This window comes from Colossoma macropomum, unplaced genomic scaffold, assembly GCF_904425465.1.
Source record: "Colossoma macropomum unplaced genomic scaffold, Colossoma_macropomum, whole genome shotgun sequence".
Taxonomy (NCBI): Eukaryota; Metazoa; Chordata; class Actinopteri; order Characiformes; family Serrasalmidae; genus Colossoma; species Colossoma macropomum.
In genome coordinates, this window is record NW_023494809.1 from 29,345,861 (window position 1) to 29,365,913 (window position 20,053).

The 20,053-nt window shown below is 39.9% G+C and overlaps 1 protein-coding gene across 1 annotated transcript; it reads right to left on the reverse strand.

The window, feature by feature from the left end:
* Positions 1–7,253: 7,253 nt before the first annotated feature.
* LOC118798758 (ADP-ribosyl cyclase/cyclic ADP-ribose hydrolase 1-like) lies at positions 7,254–20,053 on the reverse strand. The gene is made up of 8 exons (XM_036558298.1): positions 19,809–20,053; positions 17,302–17,431; positions 16,484–16,619; positions 14,789–14,871; positions 11,732–11,805; positions 11,151–11,237; positions 8,980–9,063; positions 7,254–8,507 (listed from the first exon to the last, which is right to left on the reverse strand). The coding sequence occupies exons 1-8, from the start codon at positions 19,988–19,990 to the stop codon at positions 8,450–8,452; spliced, it is 834 nt and encodes a 277-aa protein (XP_036414191.1). The 5' UTR covers positions 19,991–20,053; the 3' UTR covers positions 7,254–8,449.

Here is a 20,053-nt window from a genome sequence, read left to right on the forward strand (position 1 = left end):
AACCCTGGGTCACCAGTGACTTAAAGTCTCTGCTGAACCAGAAGAAAAGAGCATTTATGGCAGAAGACAGGGAGGAACTTAAGAGGGTACAAAAAGAGCTTAAAATCTCAATTAAGAAGGCCAAAGAGGAGTACAAGTCCAAGCTGGAAAACAAATTAGAGCTGAATAACACTTGTGATGTCTGGAAAGGCTTAAAAGACATCACTGGCTTCAACCAATGCAGCTCTATTCCAGCAGAGGGAAAGTGTGAATGGGCAAATGAGTTAAACCAGTTCTTTGTGTGGTTTGACAATGGCTCCTCTCCTGCTCCATTGTGCCTGTCTCCTAAGCAGATTAACATTCCTACACAACTACACCATGGGCCATCCACAGCCTCACCTTCCTCCACCAGAGCCATTCACACCTGTGACCATCAGCAACCACTGTCTGCAATGAACACCTCTCACCCTCCGCCCACACTGGAATGTGCAGTGATATTACATTTCACTGCTAATCAGGTGAAGATTGAACTGAAAAAACTCAAGCAGAGCAAAGCAGCGGGACCTGATGGCATTGAACCCAGGGTGCTGAAACTGTGTGCAGAGCAGCTGTGTGGAATTCTTCAGCACATCTTCAATCTGCTGCAGCCTGAAGAGAGTCCCAGTTATGTGGAAAACATCTTGTGTGATTCCTATCCCCAAGAAAAGGCAACCGACAGCACTGAATGATTATCGGCAGGTTGCACTGACATCCCACTTAATGAAGACACTTGAAAGGTTGATGCTAGCTCATCTGAGACCTCTGGTCAAAACAGCTCTTGACCCTCTGCAGTTTGCATCCCAGGTGGCACTGGAGTGGATGATGCAGTTATCTACCTGCTGGACAGAACATACTCTCACCTGGACAGATCAGGCAGCACTGTGAGGATCATGTTCTTCGATTTCTCCAGTGCATTCAACACCATACAGCCTGTGCTGTTAGGGGAGAAACTACGGCTGATGCAGGTGGATGAATCCATCATTTCATGGACAACGGACTATCTGACTGGACGACCTCAGTATGTGCGACTGCAGGGCTGTGTCTCAGACAAGGCTGTGTGCAGTGTTGGGGCACCTCAGGGGACTGTGTTAGCTCCATTCCTGTTCAACCTGTACACCTCTGACTTCAGGTACAACACAGAGTCGTGTCATCTGCCAAAATTCTTGGATGACATGGCCATTGTGGGGTGCCCAAGGAATGGACAGGAGGAGGAATACAGGAAGCTGATGAAGGACTTTGTTGACTCGTGTAAGCTGAACCAGCTGCAGCTAAACATCAGTAAGACTAAGGAGATGGTGCTGGACTTTAGGAAGTCCAAACCTGGCTTGTCACCAGTCACTATTGATGGTGTTGATGTGGAGGTGGTTGAGACATACAAATATCTGGATGTGCACTTGGACAACAAGCTGGACTGGAGCTGTAACACTCTCGCAGTGTACAAGAGAGGCCAAAGCCCTCTGTACTTCCTGAGGAGGCTGAGGTCTTTTGGTGTGAGCACTAAGCTCCTATGGACATTCTACCAGTCTGTTGTAGCAAGTGCTCTATTATATATTGTTCTGTTCTGGGGTAGCAGCATTAACAAAAGTGCTCTGAACAAAATAGACAAACTTATTAGGAAGGCTGGCCCTGTTGTAGGAGTCAAGAGCTGGACTCTTTGGAGGTTGTAGCAGAATAGAGGACGCTCAACAAGCTGTTAGCCATATTGGACAACACCTCACACCCTCTGCATGCTACACTGGATAAACGGAGAAGCACATTTGGTGGACGTCTGTTACAGCTGCGCTGTGTTAAAGAGGCCGTGTGAGATCTTTCTTACCTACTGCTATAAGGCTCTACAACAATTCTCCTTACTGCAGAGATGGTACTGATCTCCTGCTATCTGAACTGTGCTGAACCATATCACTGTATCTCCTCTTCAATTAATACACACTGTGCAATATATCAACAATAACTGTAATGACACTTTCACTATGCACTTTACACTATAATATTGATGCATCTCAGAGTTAGTTATGTCTATAATGTGTGCTTTTAGTTTACCTCACACCAATCAGTGCCTGCTGTCTTGTAAATACAGCGAATCTGTCTCATATGCCATGTAAATATGTAAATAGATACTTATTTTATTGCTCTTGTACTTTAACTTATGTCTAGATTCATTTCTGTTTTTCTGCATAGTATATGTAAGTGTATGTGCAATTATATGTCTTGCTACTGAAACACTGCAATTTCCCTCTGGGATCAATAAAGTTCTATCTATCTATCTATCTATCTATCTTACAGTCTATAAACCAATTTTGCATAGCCTAGCTTTTTGCTAACTTTGTTATGGGACAGCAGGGAGGTGGACCCAAAGGCAAAGACGAAAACCCCTGAGAAAGGGTGTTAAATAAATTTATTGAGATAATAGGATGTGAATTGGATGATTGTGCAGGTTGGGATTGAGGTCACCCCGAGCCAGGTTCGAACCACCAATGTACTGCCACTGGGAAGCACTGGCAGCAATGGGTAAAACACCTCAAGGAACGGGAAATAAAAAAGGCGGGAAACCGGCAACTAACAAAGGAAATGCTGAAAGCAGCTCAAACCAAGGGGTGAACTAGAGACTCTTCCACTGTAATTGTGAAGGGAAGGCAGACTTTGTTTCACTTTCACCTTTAGTATGGCTTGGAGCTGTTTGTAGCTCAAGCCTTCTTGTTATTTTTTTATTTATTTATTTTTTTTTAAGTATTTTTGTGGCAATTACACTCTTTTGTTTTTTTCAACCCTTTTTTTCTTTTCTTTTTGTTTAAATACCCACCTGGGCTGCATACCATACTGGTCACCCCTCTACAAAGGTGTGACAAAGGGCTGCTGTTTGCCACAGCCTTAAGTAGAGGAGTCCACAGGTGTGTCAGGTTGGGCCTAATCAGCCTGAGGACTTCTGGGAATTGGAGTTCCCTGAAGTTATGGCACTTCACCGCCATCGCCCTCTGCTAGCGGTCGGCGGCGCAGGCTGGACCCTCACAAACTTGCACACAAAATCTGGTACATAAGCCATAAACCATGTGTTTTCCAACATTTAACAGTTACTCTGATTGCTTATCTCAGAAAACAATATATTTTCACTCGAACATTATTAACTTCGAAGTAAATGCAATTCGCTAAACTGAAAACCATGCTGTTCTACACCCACCAGAGTTCTTGGAAAAACTCCACAAAATAATAACCATCTACTCTTCTGGAGCAACAAAAACAATAGAAGGCAGCTTAATAGAGCTATATTTAAAGATATCGAACATTATTTCTTTGTTTTGCAGTAAATTGTTTTCTATTTGTGACGGATGCTCTCACATTGTGTTCAGCTAGTCTCAGTGCTGGAAAACTGGGCAAAAACTCAGAGAGCTCCCTCTACAGGATAGTGAGTGCAAGAACAGTGCAATGAAAAATAAAAGTCCTATTGAACTAAATGAAACCACATGAAAGCCAAGACATCGCACTAACATGGCTAAAGTGAATTTTAAATACATTTTTTCTAAATGCCAGGCGATTGGTGATTGTCGAAAAATGTGGGGTATAAAGGAGAACTACATAAAGGCCACGACATATACATTGAACTAACTTGGCTAAATGAAACTTTGAATACCATTTTTTAGTTGCAAAGCGATTGACAGCTGTGGAAAATAGCTAGACATAAAAAACATCAATATGAAAGCAAAGACATGTACATCGCACTAACGTGGCTACACTGAACTGTGAATATCATTTTTTTTAGATGCCAGGCGATTAATGGTTAGTGCGATGTACATGCCTTGCCATTCATGTGGTTGTGCTTTAGGTCCCGCATTTTTCCACAGCTGTTGATCGCCTGGCATCTAAAATCACTGTATTCTAAGTGTAATCTGGCCATGGTAGTGTGATGTTTCATGTGGTTGTATTTTAGGTCCCGCTATTTTCCACAGTGGTTGATCTCTTTGCAACTAAAAAAATGATATTCACAGTTCAGTTTAGCCACAATAGTGCGATGTACATGTTTTGGCTTTCATGTATTCATGCTTTAGAACCCACATTTTTCGGCAAACCACCATCAATCTCCTGGCATCTAGAAACCGTTTCGACCACCATGGAGCTATATGCTGTACAAAGCTGTGCAAATCTTACCTGCATGAACTGACCCTGCTGCTGCTGCTGCTGCATAAACTCAAACTATCTAATTAACCACTGCTCCACCTGTTTTCCCTGTTTTGTATTATAATATGTTATGCTAATGCTGTTTGCTATCCAGTGTCAACCAGAGGAGGATGGGTTCCCCTTTTGAGTCTTGGTTCCTCTCAAGGTTTCTTTTTCTTGCTCTTAGGGAGTTTTTCCCTGGCGACGTTCATGGGGCCTCAGACCTGGATTTTTCTGTAAAGCTGCTTTGTGACAACAACTGTTGTAAAAAGTACTATGTGAATAAACTTTGACTTGACTAACCATTGGAAAACCTTCAGAAAACCTTTACACAACCATTAGACAACCTACAGAAAACCATTAGACAACCATTAGACAACCTTCAGAAAACAACTAGAAACCAATAGAGAACCATTAGGCAATAATTAGACAACCATTAGAAAAGCATTAGACAGCCATTAGAAAACCTTTAGACAAGCAATAGACAACCTTCAGAAAACTATTAGAAAACCATTAGGCAATTATTAGAAAACCATGAGAAAACCTTCTGAAAGCCATTAGACAATCAATAGAAAACCATTACACAACCATTCGAGAATCTTCAAAAAAACATTACACAACCATTAGAAAACCGTTAGAGAACCAATAGACAACCTTTGGAAAAAACATTAGACAATCACTACACAACTAATAGACAACCATCAAATAACTATTAGACAACCATTAGACAATCACTACACAACCATTAGATAACCTTTGGAAAGCCATTAGACAATCACTAGAAAACCATTTGAAAACAAATAGACAACCATTAGAAAACCGTTAGAAAATCTTCAGAAAACAATTACACAAGTGTTAGACAACATTCAGAAAAACACTAGACAACCATTAGAAAACCTTCAAAAAACATTAGACAACCATTAGAAAACCCTCCGGAAACCATTAGAAAACCTTCAGAAAAACATTAGACAACCATTAGACAGCCATTAGAAAACTTCAGAAAACCTTCCGAAAACCATTATGTACCCATTAGAAAACTTCAGAAAACCAGTAGAAAGCCATTAGAAAACATTCAGAAAACCAGTAGAAAGCCAATAGAAAACATTCAGAAACCCATTAGACAACCAAAAATGATTGAATAGCCATGAAAAAAACCTCAGAAAACCATTAGACAACCAATAGAAAACAATTGTAAAACCATTAGACAACAATTAGACAACCTTCAGAAAACCATTATACAACCATTAAACAACCTTCAGAAAAACATTAGACAACCAATAAACAACCTTTAGAAAACCATTAGACAAACAATAAGCAACTATTAGAAAGCATTAGACAACCATTAGCAAACCAATAGACGACCTTCAGAAAACTATTAGGCAACAATTAGACAATCTTTTGGTAACCATTAGCCAACCATTAGACAACCAACAGACAACCTTAAGAAAACCATTAGACAACCATTAGAAAACCTTCAAAAAAACTTCTGAAAACAAAAAAAAACAACCATTAGAAACCTCAGAAAACCATTAGACAACCAATAGAAAACAATTGTAAAACCATTAGACAAACCCTTAGACAACCATTAGAAACCAATAGAAAACCAGTAGAAAGCCATTAGAAAACCTTTGGAAAACCATTAGACAGCCATAAGACAACCATTAGAAAACCCTTGGACAACCATTAGAAAACGATTGGACAGCCATGAAAAAAAACCTCAGAAAACCATTAGACAATCAATAGAAAACAATTGTAAAACCATTAGACAACAATTAGACAACCTTCAGAAAACCATTATCAGAATCAGTGTGTGGATCAGTGGAGAATGTGGAGAATGTTCAGCATCTCAAAAAATGATGGATTTAAATCAAGGTGCTCATGTTATGCACAACTCAGCCACTAGGGAGCAGCACCGCATTCTCCAAGCTTTTCAATGATGAAAAAGCCAAAATAAATAAATACATAAATAAATATAGATATATTTTTCATTTTATTTTAGATGCAACAGAACACATCGGTGTGCTCATAAAGCATATTACACAATATTTCAAATAAAAACTGGCTTTTTACAATATTTGCAAATGTAATTGGCTAAAACTGTAACTATAACTGCACATTAAGGGAAGCACGTTAAACAGGCACTAGAGAATTTTATCGACTCCATATTTCAAGGTGCAAATAACAAAAACTGACGTCCTCCTTGGGATACAAGTGTCTCTCTGGGTGGATCTCATCTCTCTAGTGTTTGTAGTATGTAGTATGTGTAGTATGTATAACATAGGTCAAGAAATTATGGAGTCCATACAAAAACACTCGTTGTAGTGAAAATGAGATGGAGGTGCAGCCTTCTTTCCTCACTTTCACAGAGAAGAGGATTCTTCTGTAAAATCTGTGGATTTACCTACAAATTTACAGCTGAATTTATTAATGAGTTTATTTCATGCAGTTTGCAACGAATTTCTTTTTTTTCAACCACAGTTCACATTATAATTGTTATTTAGTGAGTTATTTAGTGCCTTCAACATGGTGGTGGTAGTGAGGGAAGACTGATTGAGGGAGCGGGGAGAACTCTGAGAACTTGGGCTGGAGTTCTCAGCAGCTTCTGCCTGTTAGTAGAATGCCAGACCCCCTATGTAACTGGGGAAGGACTCTAATGGGACTGAGGAACAGGGAGGAGATGGGGACTGCGAACACTTAGTCATGGGAGACAGAAGTTAAGGATGTGAATTTATAAGATGTTAGACTGGAAAGAGGAGGGGTTTCAGGCATGTGCCTCCCCTGAAATTTCAGCTATTCCACAACCCAATTTATCAACCAAATGTGACTAAATATCTGTTTGCTCTGTAGAATCGTATTGTACTTTTGTCCCACTGTACCTGAAAAAACAGTCCAGGGAGAAATGGTTCTCACTGTGTTCTAGGATCTAAAGTATTAACAATATTTTTATTGAAACATTTATTTAAATATTAACAGATTAGACCAGGGGTATAGGCAGAAATAAATTTTGTGAAAAAGTGGGTAGTCTAGTTTGGAAGATACAACTTCATGCGCTAATGTCCTGCAATGCCATTATATCAGGCTGTAGCTTATTGATGACAGCAGACACCTTGTTTATTTCAACACTACCACCCTGAGGACATTTCACTGCATTCTGGCAGTCAATCAGAATCCTGCATTCACATATACACAAAACTGCATCACCTTTTACTGTGAAGTACATAAGGCACGTGTCTGCTAAACACAGGCACGTCTGCAAAAAAACACAACATAACCAACATTAATTTAAAATCAAACAGCTGAAATGAATAAAGACGGGGAAAAAAGAACACAGCAGACTTCAAAACCCAAGACTATTCATCCTGGGCTAAACTGCCATGGCAGGCAGACCAGAAGATCATGAGATAACTGAAATAAAATCAGACAGTTGAGACATGCAAACACGATGGAAGACAGACTTAAAAACCTAAACCTATCATCAGAGCCACCAACATATCACCACTGCAGGCATGAAGAACATTATGGCATTTATGTCTTACCTTTGATTCACTGAAGTTAAATCAGATTTCAGTCTTTGTAGAAAAACTGACAACAGAAAACTGACAACCTTTGTTTTTGGCTTTGGAAGGGTAGAAATCGACACACTCTACAGGACAGAATCTCATGTTTTAAAAATCCCCAGTTATCTTTTAACCACAACTGGAGCTTCAGATTTAAACACTGGCACACAGATAATGAACTGAAGGCATGAGGCAATGGCAGACAGCAACGGTTAATGTGCAGTGACTGGAGGGTTTGATTGACTATAATACAGTGACAGCAATCACAGAAAACAAGTCGAATTTCATTATTTTGAAATATATTCTTATACTTATATATTGTTTGTCCATTTGTTTGGATAGATATGTGATCAGTCTGGGCCTACCCATAACTACGCCCCTGAGTTAGATAATACTGACATGTTATAATTAACAAATGTTTATATTTCACAGTTCCTTACACTATACAGGGCTTATTATATGGCAAAAAATAAAATCAATTTTACCCAGGCATATCTAAGGTCACAGTCCAAAAACTGACATTATATAAAGAAAGTACAAAACACACTGTTAGAACTGTTTATGCAGTAGTTTTGTGAGTGTTGGATGCTGTAGAATTAGCCCAGTGTTCAGATATCCTTCTTTAGCAAAGGTTCGGCTGTCGTACGCTGAAAGATAATGTTCAGCTGCAGGACTCCTGACCGGGCCTGATCTCCTGGAGTTCTCTCTGGATGCTGAGCGAAGTCTCATAAGCAATCGCTGCATGGAATCTCGGGATCAGAAATGCAGTTTTCAACTTGGTCACTAGAAAACAAAAGAAAGACGTTCACACATACAGTGTGTGTCAAAGCCTTACGCCTCCACAGAAAAGTAGACGTAAAGCTATTTATCTGAGCAGTAAGTTGGGCTTGTGGGCACACATTATACATGTACAGTTACTTTGGCATGTGTGGGCCAGTATTTGATCTACAGTTAAACAGTATGTATAGATAAACAATATGTAATAGAATTACGTATTTCAAAAAAAGACCTAAAATGTCACTTTTTTGCGTAAAAAAGTAAGTAGACCACTGGCTTTGGTAACTAGTACTGCCCCCTGGCAGGAAGAAAAAAAAAACTTTATGCAGGCGTTTTCTATAACTGTCCACCAGTTTCTCACATCTACTGGGAGAAAATCTGACCCATTTCTCCATGCAAAATTCTTTTAACTGTGCAATGTTTGAGGGGCTCTGCACACTACAGACCTACACAGCTTATGACTCAACACATTACTCACTAAGGAACTTGTCTGCAGTTGTATGCAATCTTAGGATCCAAAGCACTTCGTAGACTCTGGAATGAAGAACTGGCACACGTGGTCCTGACAATAGAAACCAAGATACCTCAAATGAGTGGCAATAACATTAAAAATTAAAAACAAAAAAAAAATTCTAAAGATTTATCTGACTTGTTTGCTTAATTCAGTTAAAGTAACACCAAATACTTGCAAGACAAAGAACATGATATGACCTGTGCAATCGTGTGCACAAGTTTGGGTGATTTACACGCTTAAATATAGTATTTTTCCTGTTAATTATCTTGCATAATTTCTATTTATTTGCAGAATTTAACATATTGGAAAAAATCACACAGAAAACAAAAAATGTACTGTAAATTCTGCACAGGCCAAATTTTATATTTTGTAGTTTTTCCCCCAAAAATGTTAAATTCAGCATGTAAATAGTAAACATGTAATAAAATGTGCAGAAGTGTGTCTCTCTAGAAAATGTGTTAGCTTATTTCACCAAACTTTTGTACGCAACTGCATAAATCTCTACTTCTATATTTCTCATGACCAGTACAGACTGGACATTGCGGCCTATGTGCAACCTGTTTGACCACCATGGAGCTTCCTGCTGTCCAACAGTGTCCAGCAACCCCCCCACCCCACCCCACACTTACCGTCCTGGTGATGCTACTGCCGCACAGACCCAAATCTATATTATCATAGCCGTTGCTTCTCCTGCCTCACTGCACACTGAGCTCTTCTCATGTTCACACTAACAGATCATCCTTACAGGCTCTAACAGTCACTGACAGCAGTTACTGGTTTTCATTGTAACACTGACTGATCCTCACTGATCTGATTCTCGGTGTTACTCTGATCGGCCTCTAACGGTCATCAGCCACTGATTCATCTAAACACTGCTGTACAATCACAGGCTGATTTTCTATGCTTTGACTGGCTGGCATGGAAATGAGGTTAGAGCACTACTAATAACCTGTTATAAATCTTATGAGTTCTCTATTAATAAACTGCACTTGTGATAAACCAGTGCCTGCATTTTGCCCTCTGCTGGCCAAAGTATGTTTTACGACAAGAGCAGCTCTGTTAAAGGAACAGTTAAGTGAAAAATCTAATTTGCATAGTTTACCCAATTGTCCCCTTAACTCAAGTGTAGCTCGTCAGCCTAACTATGGTTGGTGTAAAAAGTTTGCTTCTTTATGTCATTTACACTTACCTAAACGCACTTGAGCTGTTAAGTGATCTCAAATAGACTCACCTATGTGGTTTCTGACACTATATGAACTGTTATGCGTTACAAAAAATATACAAAAGTACACTACATAGTTAGAGCAGATGTAACAGCCATTTTGAAGCCTGAAATTTGCTCATACTGTTATTAACGTTTATACATAACATAAGCTTCCATTACTTATTAGCAACATTAAAAAGAATCAAACTGTGGACACCAAACATCTTTGCTGATCAAATATATTGTGACTAAGGCAATGTTTATATACTACATTAAACTCTTATTTACATTAGTGAAGTAAACATGGTTATCCATGAATGCCCTTTGAATGGAAGTGAGTGAAAATCCTCTGCATGAACTTTATCTCAGCCTGAACTTCTTTTTTAGTGTGTCCTTATGCCACAGTCTATTTATGACACTCGCATGTTCTTAGATAAACCATTTATAGATGGAGTTATGTTGGCTTGGATGCAGACCATTCCTGAGATACTATATCTCTCTTTACCAGCTTCGCCTTGTGATACAACTGCAGCACAAAGTGAGACCAGATATTCCTTAAGTGCCAAGTGTCTACAAAAGCCTCATTTAATTTCTCGTCTGGAACAAATGACCTCACAGATAACCGTGTGCGTGATTATGTGGCCTGGTCATTGCACATGTTTTATAATGGACATCACTGAATTGCATACTTATTGCAAGCACTATCCATTCATTTTTATTTATTTAATATCCCAGTTTACTACCATTGCTGCCACTTCTTGGATTCTTTTCTAAGGTTCATATACAAGATTTAGTAGGATTTCTCCAAATGTGTCTAAAATCCAAGTGAAAAAGGGAAAGGAGGGCAAATTGTTCCAGACTAGGAAATCTGAGCCATTTCTAACAGAAAGAAGTTGAATCTTTTCACTACAGAACAAAGCTGGTGACTTACGTGTCTGTTTCCTTGGTGACGAGTAAGACGGTCAAACTACCCACTTTATCTGGGGCCAAACTCTTCACTTCTACGCTTCCAAACACACTGGAGGAAAGGAAATAAATAAACTTGTAAACAAATAAAGAATACTTATTGGAAAAAACTATTAAGTTGGAATTAAAATATTAAAGATTAAAAATGAGTGTAGTTGTGCACAAGAGCTCTGCAACAGTAAATATTCCACCAAGCAAATTTCACAAATCCTGAAATACAGCTCTAGATCGTTACCCCTCCAGCCTCTATAGGTAACGTTCTCCTGGCATCCACCAAACCTGGACTCATCATCAAACTGACAGATAGAGAAGCTGATTCATCACTCCAGAGAAAAAGTTTCCACTGCTCCAGAGTCCAGTGGCGGAGCTTTACACCACTCCAGCCGACGCTGGCAACAATCTCCACAGATGTCCTTTTCTTCTCAAACAGACCATAAGAAGGAGACCACATGCCACAGTGACCACTGGGCAAACCAGCGCTGGGTTGGTCAGGACTACTTTAAGCCCACGATTTACTGTTACTGACCGTTGCAGTTTGAGGTTTACCTGGTGGAGCTGAACGGGGATTCCAGGGATCCATTGAGCATTGCAGACACATTCCCACATGATGTTGCTGCAAACTGGAAAGGAAAAAAAGGATGATTCAACGTTCCTTCCTTTCTATTCTATCTTAGTTCATATTCTTTTTTTCAATTAACTGTTTAATGAAAATAATAATAAATAAAACAATAAAATGCACATTTTCTATAAATATGATACAAATAATATGATACTGAGTAACCCAACATCATCTGAGAGCCACTTTATCCATCATTATAATAAACATTACTGCAGACTGGTGCATTCATGAGCTTCTTCTGCTGCAGATTTGCAGTGACTTACATGCTAATAGCGCTCCCTGCTGGAGAAACTTTAGACTGATTAAAAGTGATGAAACCATGCACGCACGCTGTCCACATTAAAAAACAAGGTATTTTCCATCGTAACAGCAGCGTTTTCATAATTCAGCTCTTAATCTGTACAGAAAACACTGCACACGAGGATCAGAGGAACTGTCCCTCCAGGTTAGAGTTAACTTAGCCGCTCTAAACTAACTTTGTCATTTTAACTTTTAAGTGCAGTGAGTCACTTTGAGACTGAAGGTCCAAAGCACATCAGCATTAATTTTGATTCCATTCATGTAAAGTAAATTAAAGGGAATCTGTGCAGTAAAGCCAGCAGTACTGTGCAAAGAAATAACACAGGCAGTTTCTTAACAAACCTCTCTCTCTCCTAAACTGAATACTGGTACGTGAGCCTGCACACATCTCGAGTAAACACAGCTAGGAGGCAAGATGGCTAATAAGCTAATTTAATAGATTCAGACAATGAAAAAGAAAATAAAATTAATTGCAATTACCGATATGACAATCAATCATCAGCTAAAGCTTAATGATCTTTAAATATTTTAATTCAAAGCCAAACACTGAATACTAACAGTTTAGCATACGAGGAGCAGTTTTGCCTGCTAGCTATATTTTAGTCTGTTTAGTCTCCTATATTTTAGCCCAGGTGTTCAGAAAATAAGATGTCAGGCCCTCAGTTTAAACAAACCGTCTTACTTCCTCTATCAGCCCACTTGGTGGTTCATGCAAGCAGCACAGCAGTTACTGTGGAAGCATTACTGCAGAATTCAGTCACAATGAGATGATCATACAGGGGGGTCCAAAAGTCTGAGAGTGCTGCTAAAAATGGTTCTGTTTTGCATTTTTTTATTACAAATTCTATACTCAGCATAACAAGAGTAAAAAGTTGAATCTTTGAAATTTTAACATGAATTTGAGAATTTCTCAGTTTTTGGTGGCGTGTCCCTCTTCTGCTGTAATGACAGTGAGCTCTCGAGCTGCATGGACTCCACAAGTTTGTGTAAAAGTCTCTCAAACCCACCTGAGAGTCTGAACACGAGCTTCACAGGAAGAGATCAGACTAAAAACACTCTGAGCTTTAAGTACAAACAGATCAACATCATCACCTTCACACCTGATTCAGTCTGAACAGAGTATATTACACACACACACACACACACACACACACACACACACACACACAGCTGTGTTCTCAGCCATTAAACACTCTTATATGGCTGCAATGTATCAGAGTTGTTCATCTTTAATACAACAAAAGTACCATTTGACACAGGTCCAACAAACCCGCTCTCCCGCCCACACTGTTGACCACGGGGGGGGGCTAAGTAATGTGTCTCCATTGCAACTAAGACAAAGCTTCACTGAGGGCAAGCTGTGTAAGGACATTCCAGCGCTAATCATTACCACACTGTGCTTCCTGTCTTTTCCGTCAGGACACATTGTAGACACACTGTAGACCGAAGATGTGACCCCCACAGTGGAATGACCCCCTGATCGGGTATATGAAGCCCCTGCTAGCTAGCCAAGACATGCTGAAAGAGAGATTTTAAACTTCTCAACTTTTAAACAATAGCCAAACAGCATTTTTGAGTAAATGTGACAGAATGAGAACAGCGGTCAGACAAAACCAGAGTGTTTTCTGCAGATCCTCTGAGATCTTTCTTCCTGTCTGTAAGGACTGTCCAGGTCTTAGGCTTTGTTTACACTTAAACCACATTTAAATCAATTTATTTTTTCTGATCTTTGGTTAGTTAAGCATGAACTGTGATCCGATTGTGAACGCAGTGCGGTCAGTTTCATCCCGTTAATGGGCAATACGACACAATATGCTTTTTTTCAGTATATCCTGGATATCGCCAGTAATTAATAACACTTGTCTGGTTACAAAGAGAGCATTAATTAGTCCTGTTTAGATGTATTTAGTGCAGCACAGTGTGTGAAATATTAAATACAAATCACTGGATTCATAGTTTTTGATAGTATTTTTTTGATGTGGCACTACTTTGTTCCAAAGTTTGTCTGAAAAATAAAGTGACACTGTACACCGTGAACACTTCCTGAAGTGCTGTGATATTACAGATTATCCAGCTCTACTTCAATAGACAACTTTCAGTACCTCTTTTTCTCACTGTGCTTCAGTTGTGGCTTTGAGCAAAATGTACATGACATGCTGCCTGGAACGCTTTGACCTGCGGCTGCACAACGCTTAATAAAGCATTAAACGCAGCATTTCACTTTCACTATCGCTCCAACCTCTCTTGTTAAACAAGTTATTTTTAGGCATGTCAAACACAAAACACAAACACAACAACGTTTAAAAGCCATTTGCCGCACACGGAGGAAGGGACACTCTCCCAACCCCCCTCACCTGCAACTTTAACCCTTCATCTGTGAATGCGCTGCATCTTGGTTGAATCAATATCTGATCACCACGGTCAGATCACAGTGCTGAACAGACGTGGTAGTGGTTATTTATTTTGGTCCTTGTTTATAATTTTTCAACATAAAAACACAGAAATAAATTTTAAAATAAGGTGTTAAATTAATAGGAAAGACATAGATTGAAAAGTGTAGGCTGAAGCTTTAGCTTATTCTGTCTCCCCTTTTTACTCAACATATTCAGCCCTTTCACCATTTACAGACAATCCTTTCACTATCAGTAGGCGATTCTTTCACCTGCGTGCTTGGGCGTACTCACGTTAGCAGATGCCCTCATCCAGAAAGAGCGCACTGGGTTGTTCTGACACTCTGACCAACCAGGACAGCCTGTAGTGAAGGTTTCTGTAAACAGAGAACATGTGCAGCAATCGCATGTGAGATGATCCACAGCTGTGCTCACACTTGGTATCTGTCTCAGTGATCTGATCGTAAGTGGACAGTGAGCTGTACAGCTGTACACCTGCCATTTCCATGTGACCCAAATCCATATCCAGTGACCACACGTGAACGGATTTTGTCTCTCGCTGCTTCTTTCACCTCTGCTGTAATGACGCAGCTGATTAACGCTACTTTTCCGTTACCAGACTGAAGTGTTTTTTGCCTTAATGTGACACAAATCTGATCTTTTCGAATCAGATCAGAGCCACTTTCATACAAGCTCCTGGATCGGATAGACGTGACTTTAATGACAGTTGATGCGTTTTTTTTTTTTATTATTTCAACGCTGTGTAATAAAATGTGCACCGTTACATGACAGCATCAAATCTGAAGTCAAAGACATTGAATACAGCAAAAGCAGAAATCTTAGCCTTTTCATCTTCGTCTTGCTCTTACAATGAGCAGCTGAGAGCTGATCAGAGTGAATGATCTTGTTCATGATTATGACGTGCACAGGTGGGTCGTTCACATTATTCAAAGATTTGAGTCACTTACCTACACAAACGTGACCCACCATGTCAGAAAGTTAGAAGCATGTTCATCCTTATACTTAGTTCTGTCCACTAATGATCAGATCACCCAGATGCGTGTTAAAAGAGAATTCCACCGATTTTTCAAAATGTTCTCCATAATAAAGTGACTGGTATGTAAAAAAGTGGTTCAGAGTGGTTTGGTGTGAAACGCTCTGTTCTAGAGAAACTTACCGAATCAGAACTGTTCACAGTGGTGGTGATAGGAACCAGACGTCCACCTCTAAAAGCTCCCTCACAGAAAGTTACTACATGAAATGGTTATGAATTCACTGCCTGATGACTGAGACACTGTTTTAGGATAGTTTAGAGAACTTAAACTCCATTCATGGTGGAGGGATACATGCAGGGTGCTGTGAGGCAAAATAGTCCTCAAAGAAAACTTATTATTTCAGACTTTCCACTATTTCCCATCATCAACATTCCATATAAACTCAGATTTCTTTACAGTGGTGGTGATAGGAGGGGGTCGCCATGACTACAACACAAATATAGACATTTTATTTACTATCCAGAACCACCAGTGAACCTACACGAGTCTTCTGAGTTTATATGGAATGTTGATGGAAAATAGTGGAAAATCTGAAATAAGAAGTTTTCTTTAGGGACTATTTTGTTGCTCTGTGTGTATCCCTCCACCAAGAACAGATTTAAAAAAAAACTAAGCCACTCTGAATGACTCTGTTTACAATGACTCAGATTACATCACTTAATTATAGAGACATTCAGAAAAAAACACTGGGCTTCCCCGTTAATATCAGGTGTAAATGGGGCCAGTGCAGCACGATAAGTGTTCTGTAGTTGAAGGTAAAGCTCAGTGGTAAAGACAGTGCTAGCATAGCTAAGAAAGACTGGAATCAAGCAAGACAAACACATGAACACCAGCAGTCAGCGTGAACTTTAATGAACTTTTACACTATCCACATCTTTGTTAGCCTTATCAGTTTTGGCCATAACTAGAACTTTATGAGGAGTTGTTGACTCACCTTTGCTGCCATTTTTGCTGCACCAAGTCAGTTCATCAAATATGAACCCGAGCAGCGTGTCCTCCAAAGTCACCAGGCATTCTCTGTTGTCCGTAAATGCGTGAACCATAGCTTTCGTTTTGCTCCAGAACAACATCTGCACAGGCACACAGAACAATAAGAGCTACGAAACAGAGATCATGGTTCTACAGAGTGGAAAATACAATCCAGCAAAATTTTCAAATGTGTTCATTTTAAGGGTTGGTTTACCAATCGGGGATTAAGCCTAACCCCGGACTACACAGTCTACTTAATGAAGATTCCTCGTTGCAAGAAAAAACAAAGTCCAGCACTGTGTGTCCAGGAAACTGACCCTCAGGTAGACTTGAAAAAGTATTTGTTTACAGTGGGGTCCAAAAGTCTGAGACTGCTGGTGAAAATGTTCTGTTTTGTACTCTTTTCTAATCTAATACAAAGATTTTCATTACAAATAATACTATCAGCATAAAAGTCTGAGTGAAAAGTAGAATCATTTAACTTTTAACATGAATTTGAGTATTTCTCAGTATTTGGTGGTGTGTCCCTCTTCTGCTTTAATGACCATGAGCACTTGAGCTGCATGGGCTCCACAAGTTTGTCTAAAAGTCTCTCAAACCCACCTGAGAGTCTGAACACGAGCTGCACTGGAAGAGATCAGACTAAAAACACTTTGAGGTTTTAGTACAAACAGATCAGCATCAACTTCACACATTTTTAAACTTCCTGTTGTTTATTTCCAGGTTCAGACCTTCACTGTGGTCTCTGTAAAGTGTATGTTTAATGGGAAGTGACGTTCTTACAGTGTTACAGATGACGTGCTCTGTAACTGAAATTATTAGAGGGTTGTATGCCTCAGCAGGAACATCACATGGATCCTTCCCCACGTAGGCCTCCTCGAACGCCCCCCAGATTCTCTCACAGTCATTCACTCTGCAGAACAGTGAGAAAGAAAAAGCCCATTTATACTGAGTTCAGACAAAAGCTGCTCCAGCCAGGTCTGGGCAAAAGACCAGTGGAACAGAGCGCACTCACAAATTCCTCAGTCACCAGTTCTACTTTTAAAGATTTTCTCCTTTTAAAAGATTCCTTTTTTAATGTTTTTTAAAACCTGAAACAAACAAGGTTCATGTTTACTGGAATTAAGGCCGCATAATACAGATAAATTAGCACACTGCGATTACTAGAGGTGGAAAATATGATGATATGTCACATTGCGTCACCACATGTGCTCAATGAACACTGAGCAGCACCATGTTTCTTTACTGAGACAGCAGAATTGGTTTAACTGGCTTTAGTGCAGCGTAGAGTGTGAACTTCACAAAAAAGACACTTTAATAAAAGCCTTTGATTTAATTGTAGCACTGTTTGTACTTTTCTGCCTTTTCTAATGTGCATCAGAAAAGCTCAATTACATACTGCATACTGTGTATCATGAAAATGTCTAAGTACTGTGATGTTATATTTTTGCCAAATCGCCCAAACCCAACTGATAACACTGCTACATTCTGCAATTACATTCACCTTCACATATCAAGTGAAGATCCTGAAAACCTTGAATTCAATCCAAACGCAGCAGTGAACCTACATGTGTCTTTATTCAGAGTGGCCTGGTGTGTGAGACATGGTTTTACGATAGTTCTTATGTAAAGTTTTGACCTACTTTTATTCTGTTCTTGGTGGAGGGATACACACAGAGCAGCATAGGACAAAATAGTCCCCAAAGAAAACTTATTATTTCAGATTTTCCACTATTTTCCATCAACATTCCATATAAACTCAGAAGACTCGTGTAGGTTCACTGGTGGTTTTGGATAGTAAATGAAATGTCTATATTTGTGTTGTAGTCATGGCGACCCCTGGTTCCTATCACCACCACACTAAAGAAATCTGAGTTTATATGGAATGTTGATGATGGAAAATAGTGGAAAATCTGAAATAATAAGTTTTCTTTGAGGACTATTTTGCCTCACAGCGCCCTGCATGTATCCCTCCACCTTGAATGGAGTTTAAGTTCTCTAAACTATCATAAAACAGTGTCTCAGTCATCAGGCAGTGAATTCATAACCATTTCATGTAGGAACTTTCTGTGAGGGAGCTTTTAGAGGTGGACGTCTGGTTCCTATCACCACCACTGTGAACAATTCTGACGCGGTAAGTTTCTCTAGAACAGAGCGTTTCACACCAAAACACTCTGAACCACTCTGATTACATCTGAACCATTTAATTAGGTAGAAATTTAGGAAAATATCCTTTTTCTTTCACAGGGTGAACAGATGGTTCTACACAAAATAACGGAATTTAGTGCTGAGATCTGGTCTGTGGAACCAGATTTCAGTCTGTTTTGGTCTATTCTTCGTCTGATCAATGAACATAAGACAGATACAGTCTGTATGTAACTGGATATGTGCCGAATCATCACTGCTACGTTTCCCATTTCCAGTTCCAGCCTTTGCGGTAGTGATGTCAACTAACCGAGTGTAAAAGCTCAAAGCTGGTCTTTGCATTTCTCTTTCTAGTTTGCTGCAACAACCTGTGGAAACACTGCAGTGCTCTTAAATGGATCGATTGAGAATGCGTTCAATAGGAAAAGGTACAGAGAGAGAAATATAAATTCTGTTATTCATTTTCATCATAGCTACTCACTCTGCACTCTACGTGTACAGAGTAGGTTTACTGAGACTACTGTGCAAATGTTCAGTGTATGATTTCAGCAATCTGCATGTGGCCAATAGGACAAGGTTAGGCAAGGACTCAGTCATCAGGCAGTGAATTCATAACCATTTCATTAGTAACTTTCTGTGAGAGAGCTTTTAGAGGTGGATGTCTGGTTCCTATCACCACCACTGTGAACAATTCTGACTCGGTAAGTTTCTCTAGAACAGAGCGTTTCACACCAAACCACTCTGAACCACTCTGATTACATCTAGATGATTTACTCATGCAGGAATTTTGAAAAATCGATGGACTTCCCCTTTTAAATGCTGTACTTTCTATACTGCTTTCATTTTTGGAAATCGAGCATCGAAAGAAAAGATCTGTGTGGAATCGACTCTTGTACTCGACTCCATCACTTGAAACTGGACTAAGAGTCGACTCTAAGAATCGAATCGAACAGCCCTCGAATACTCCAACAGCGTCAGTCGATTCTCTGAGGCGTTTACATGCGGCGTGTATCCTTCCGCGCCGTCAGTGAGTGCACGGCAGGTCAGATCACAGCTTCAATGATTTATAGACCCTCTAATCACGCTCAGAACCACAGAATCACAGAGTAACGATTCAGGAAGCATCGCTGAACTCTGAGCCTTACCGAGACACGTCGGTGTTTTTCTTTAGGAACGTTTCACATCTGCCGATCACGGTGCTCCTCAGATGGTCACTGGAGCGATTCAGAGTTAGTCCCAACACAACCGCGAGGACCGCGACCACCACGACCACCACCACCACTCCTAAGAGCAGACAGCGCTTTCTCCGAGAAGCTTCTCCGCGCATGGTCACTCAGCAGCGCTGCGTGTCTGTGTCTCTGTGTGGCCGCGTTCCTCCGCAGTGAAGCGA

Coding starts and splice junctions, on each gene's coding strand:
- LOC118798758 (XM_036558298.1), bottom strand. CDS start 19,990: ATGCGCGGAGAAGCTTCTCGGAGAAAGCGCTGTCTGCTCTTAGGAGTG. Junction 17,432..19,808: donor AAAAACACCGACGTGTCTCG/GTAAGGCTCAGA, acceptor ACTGTTCTGCAG/AGTGAATGACTGTGAGAGAA. Junction 9,064..11,150: donor GTCACCAAGGAAACAGACAC/GTAAGTCACCAG, acceptor TTCTATTGTCAG/GACCACGTGTGCCAGTTCTT.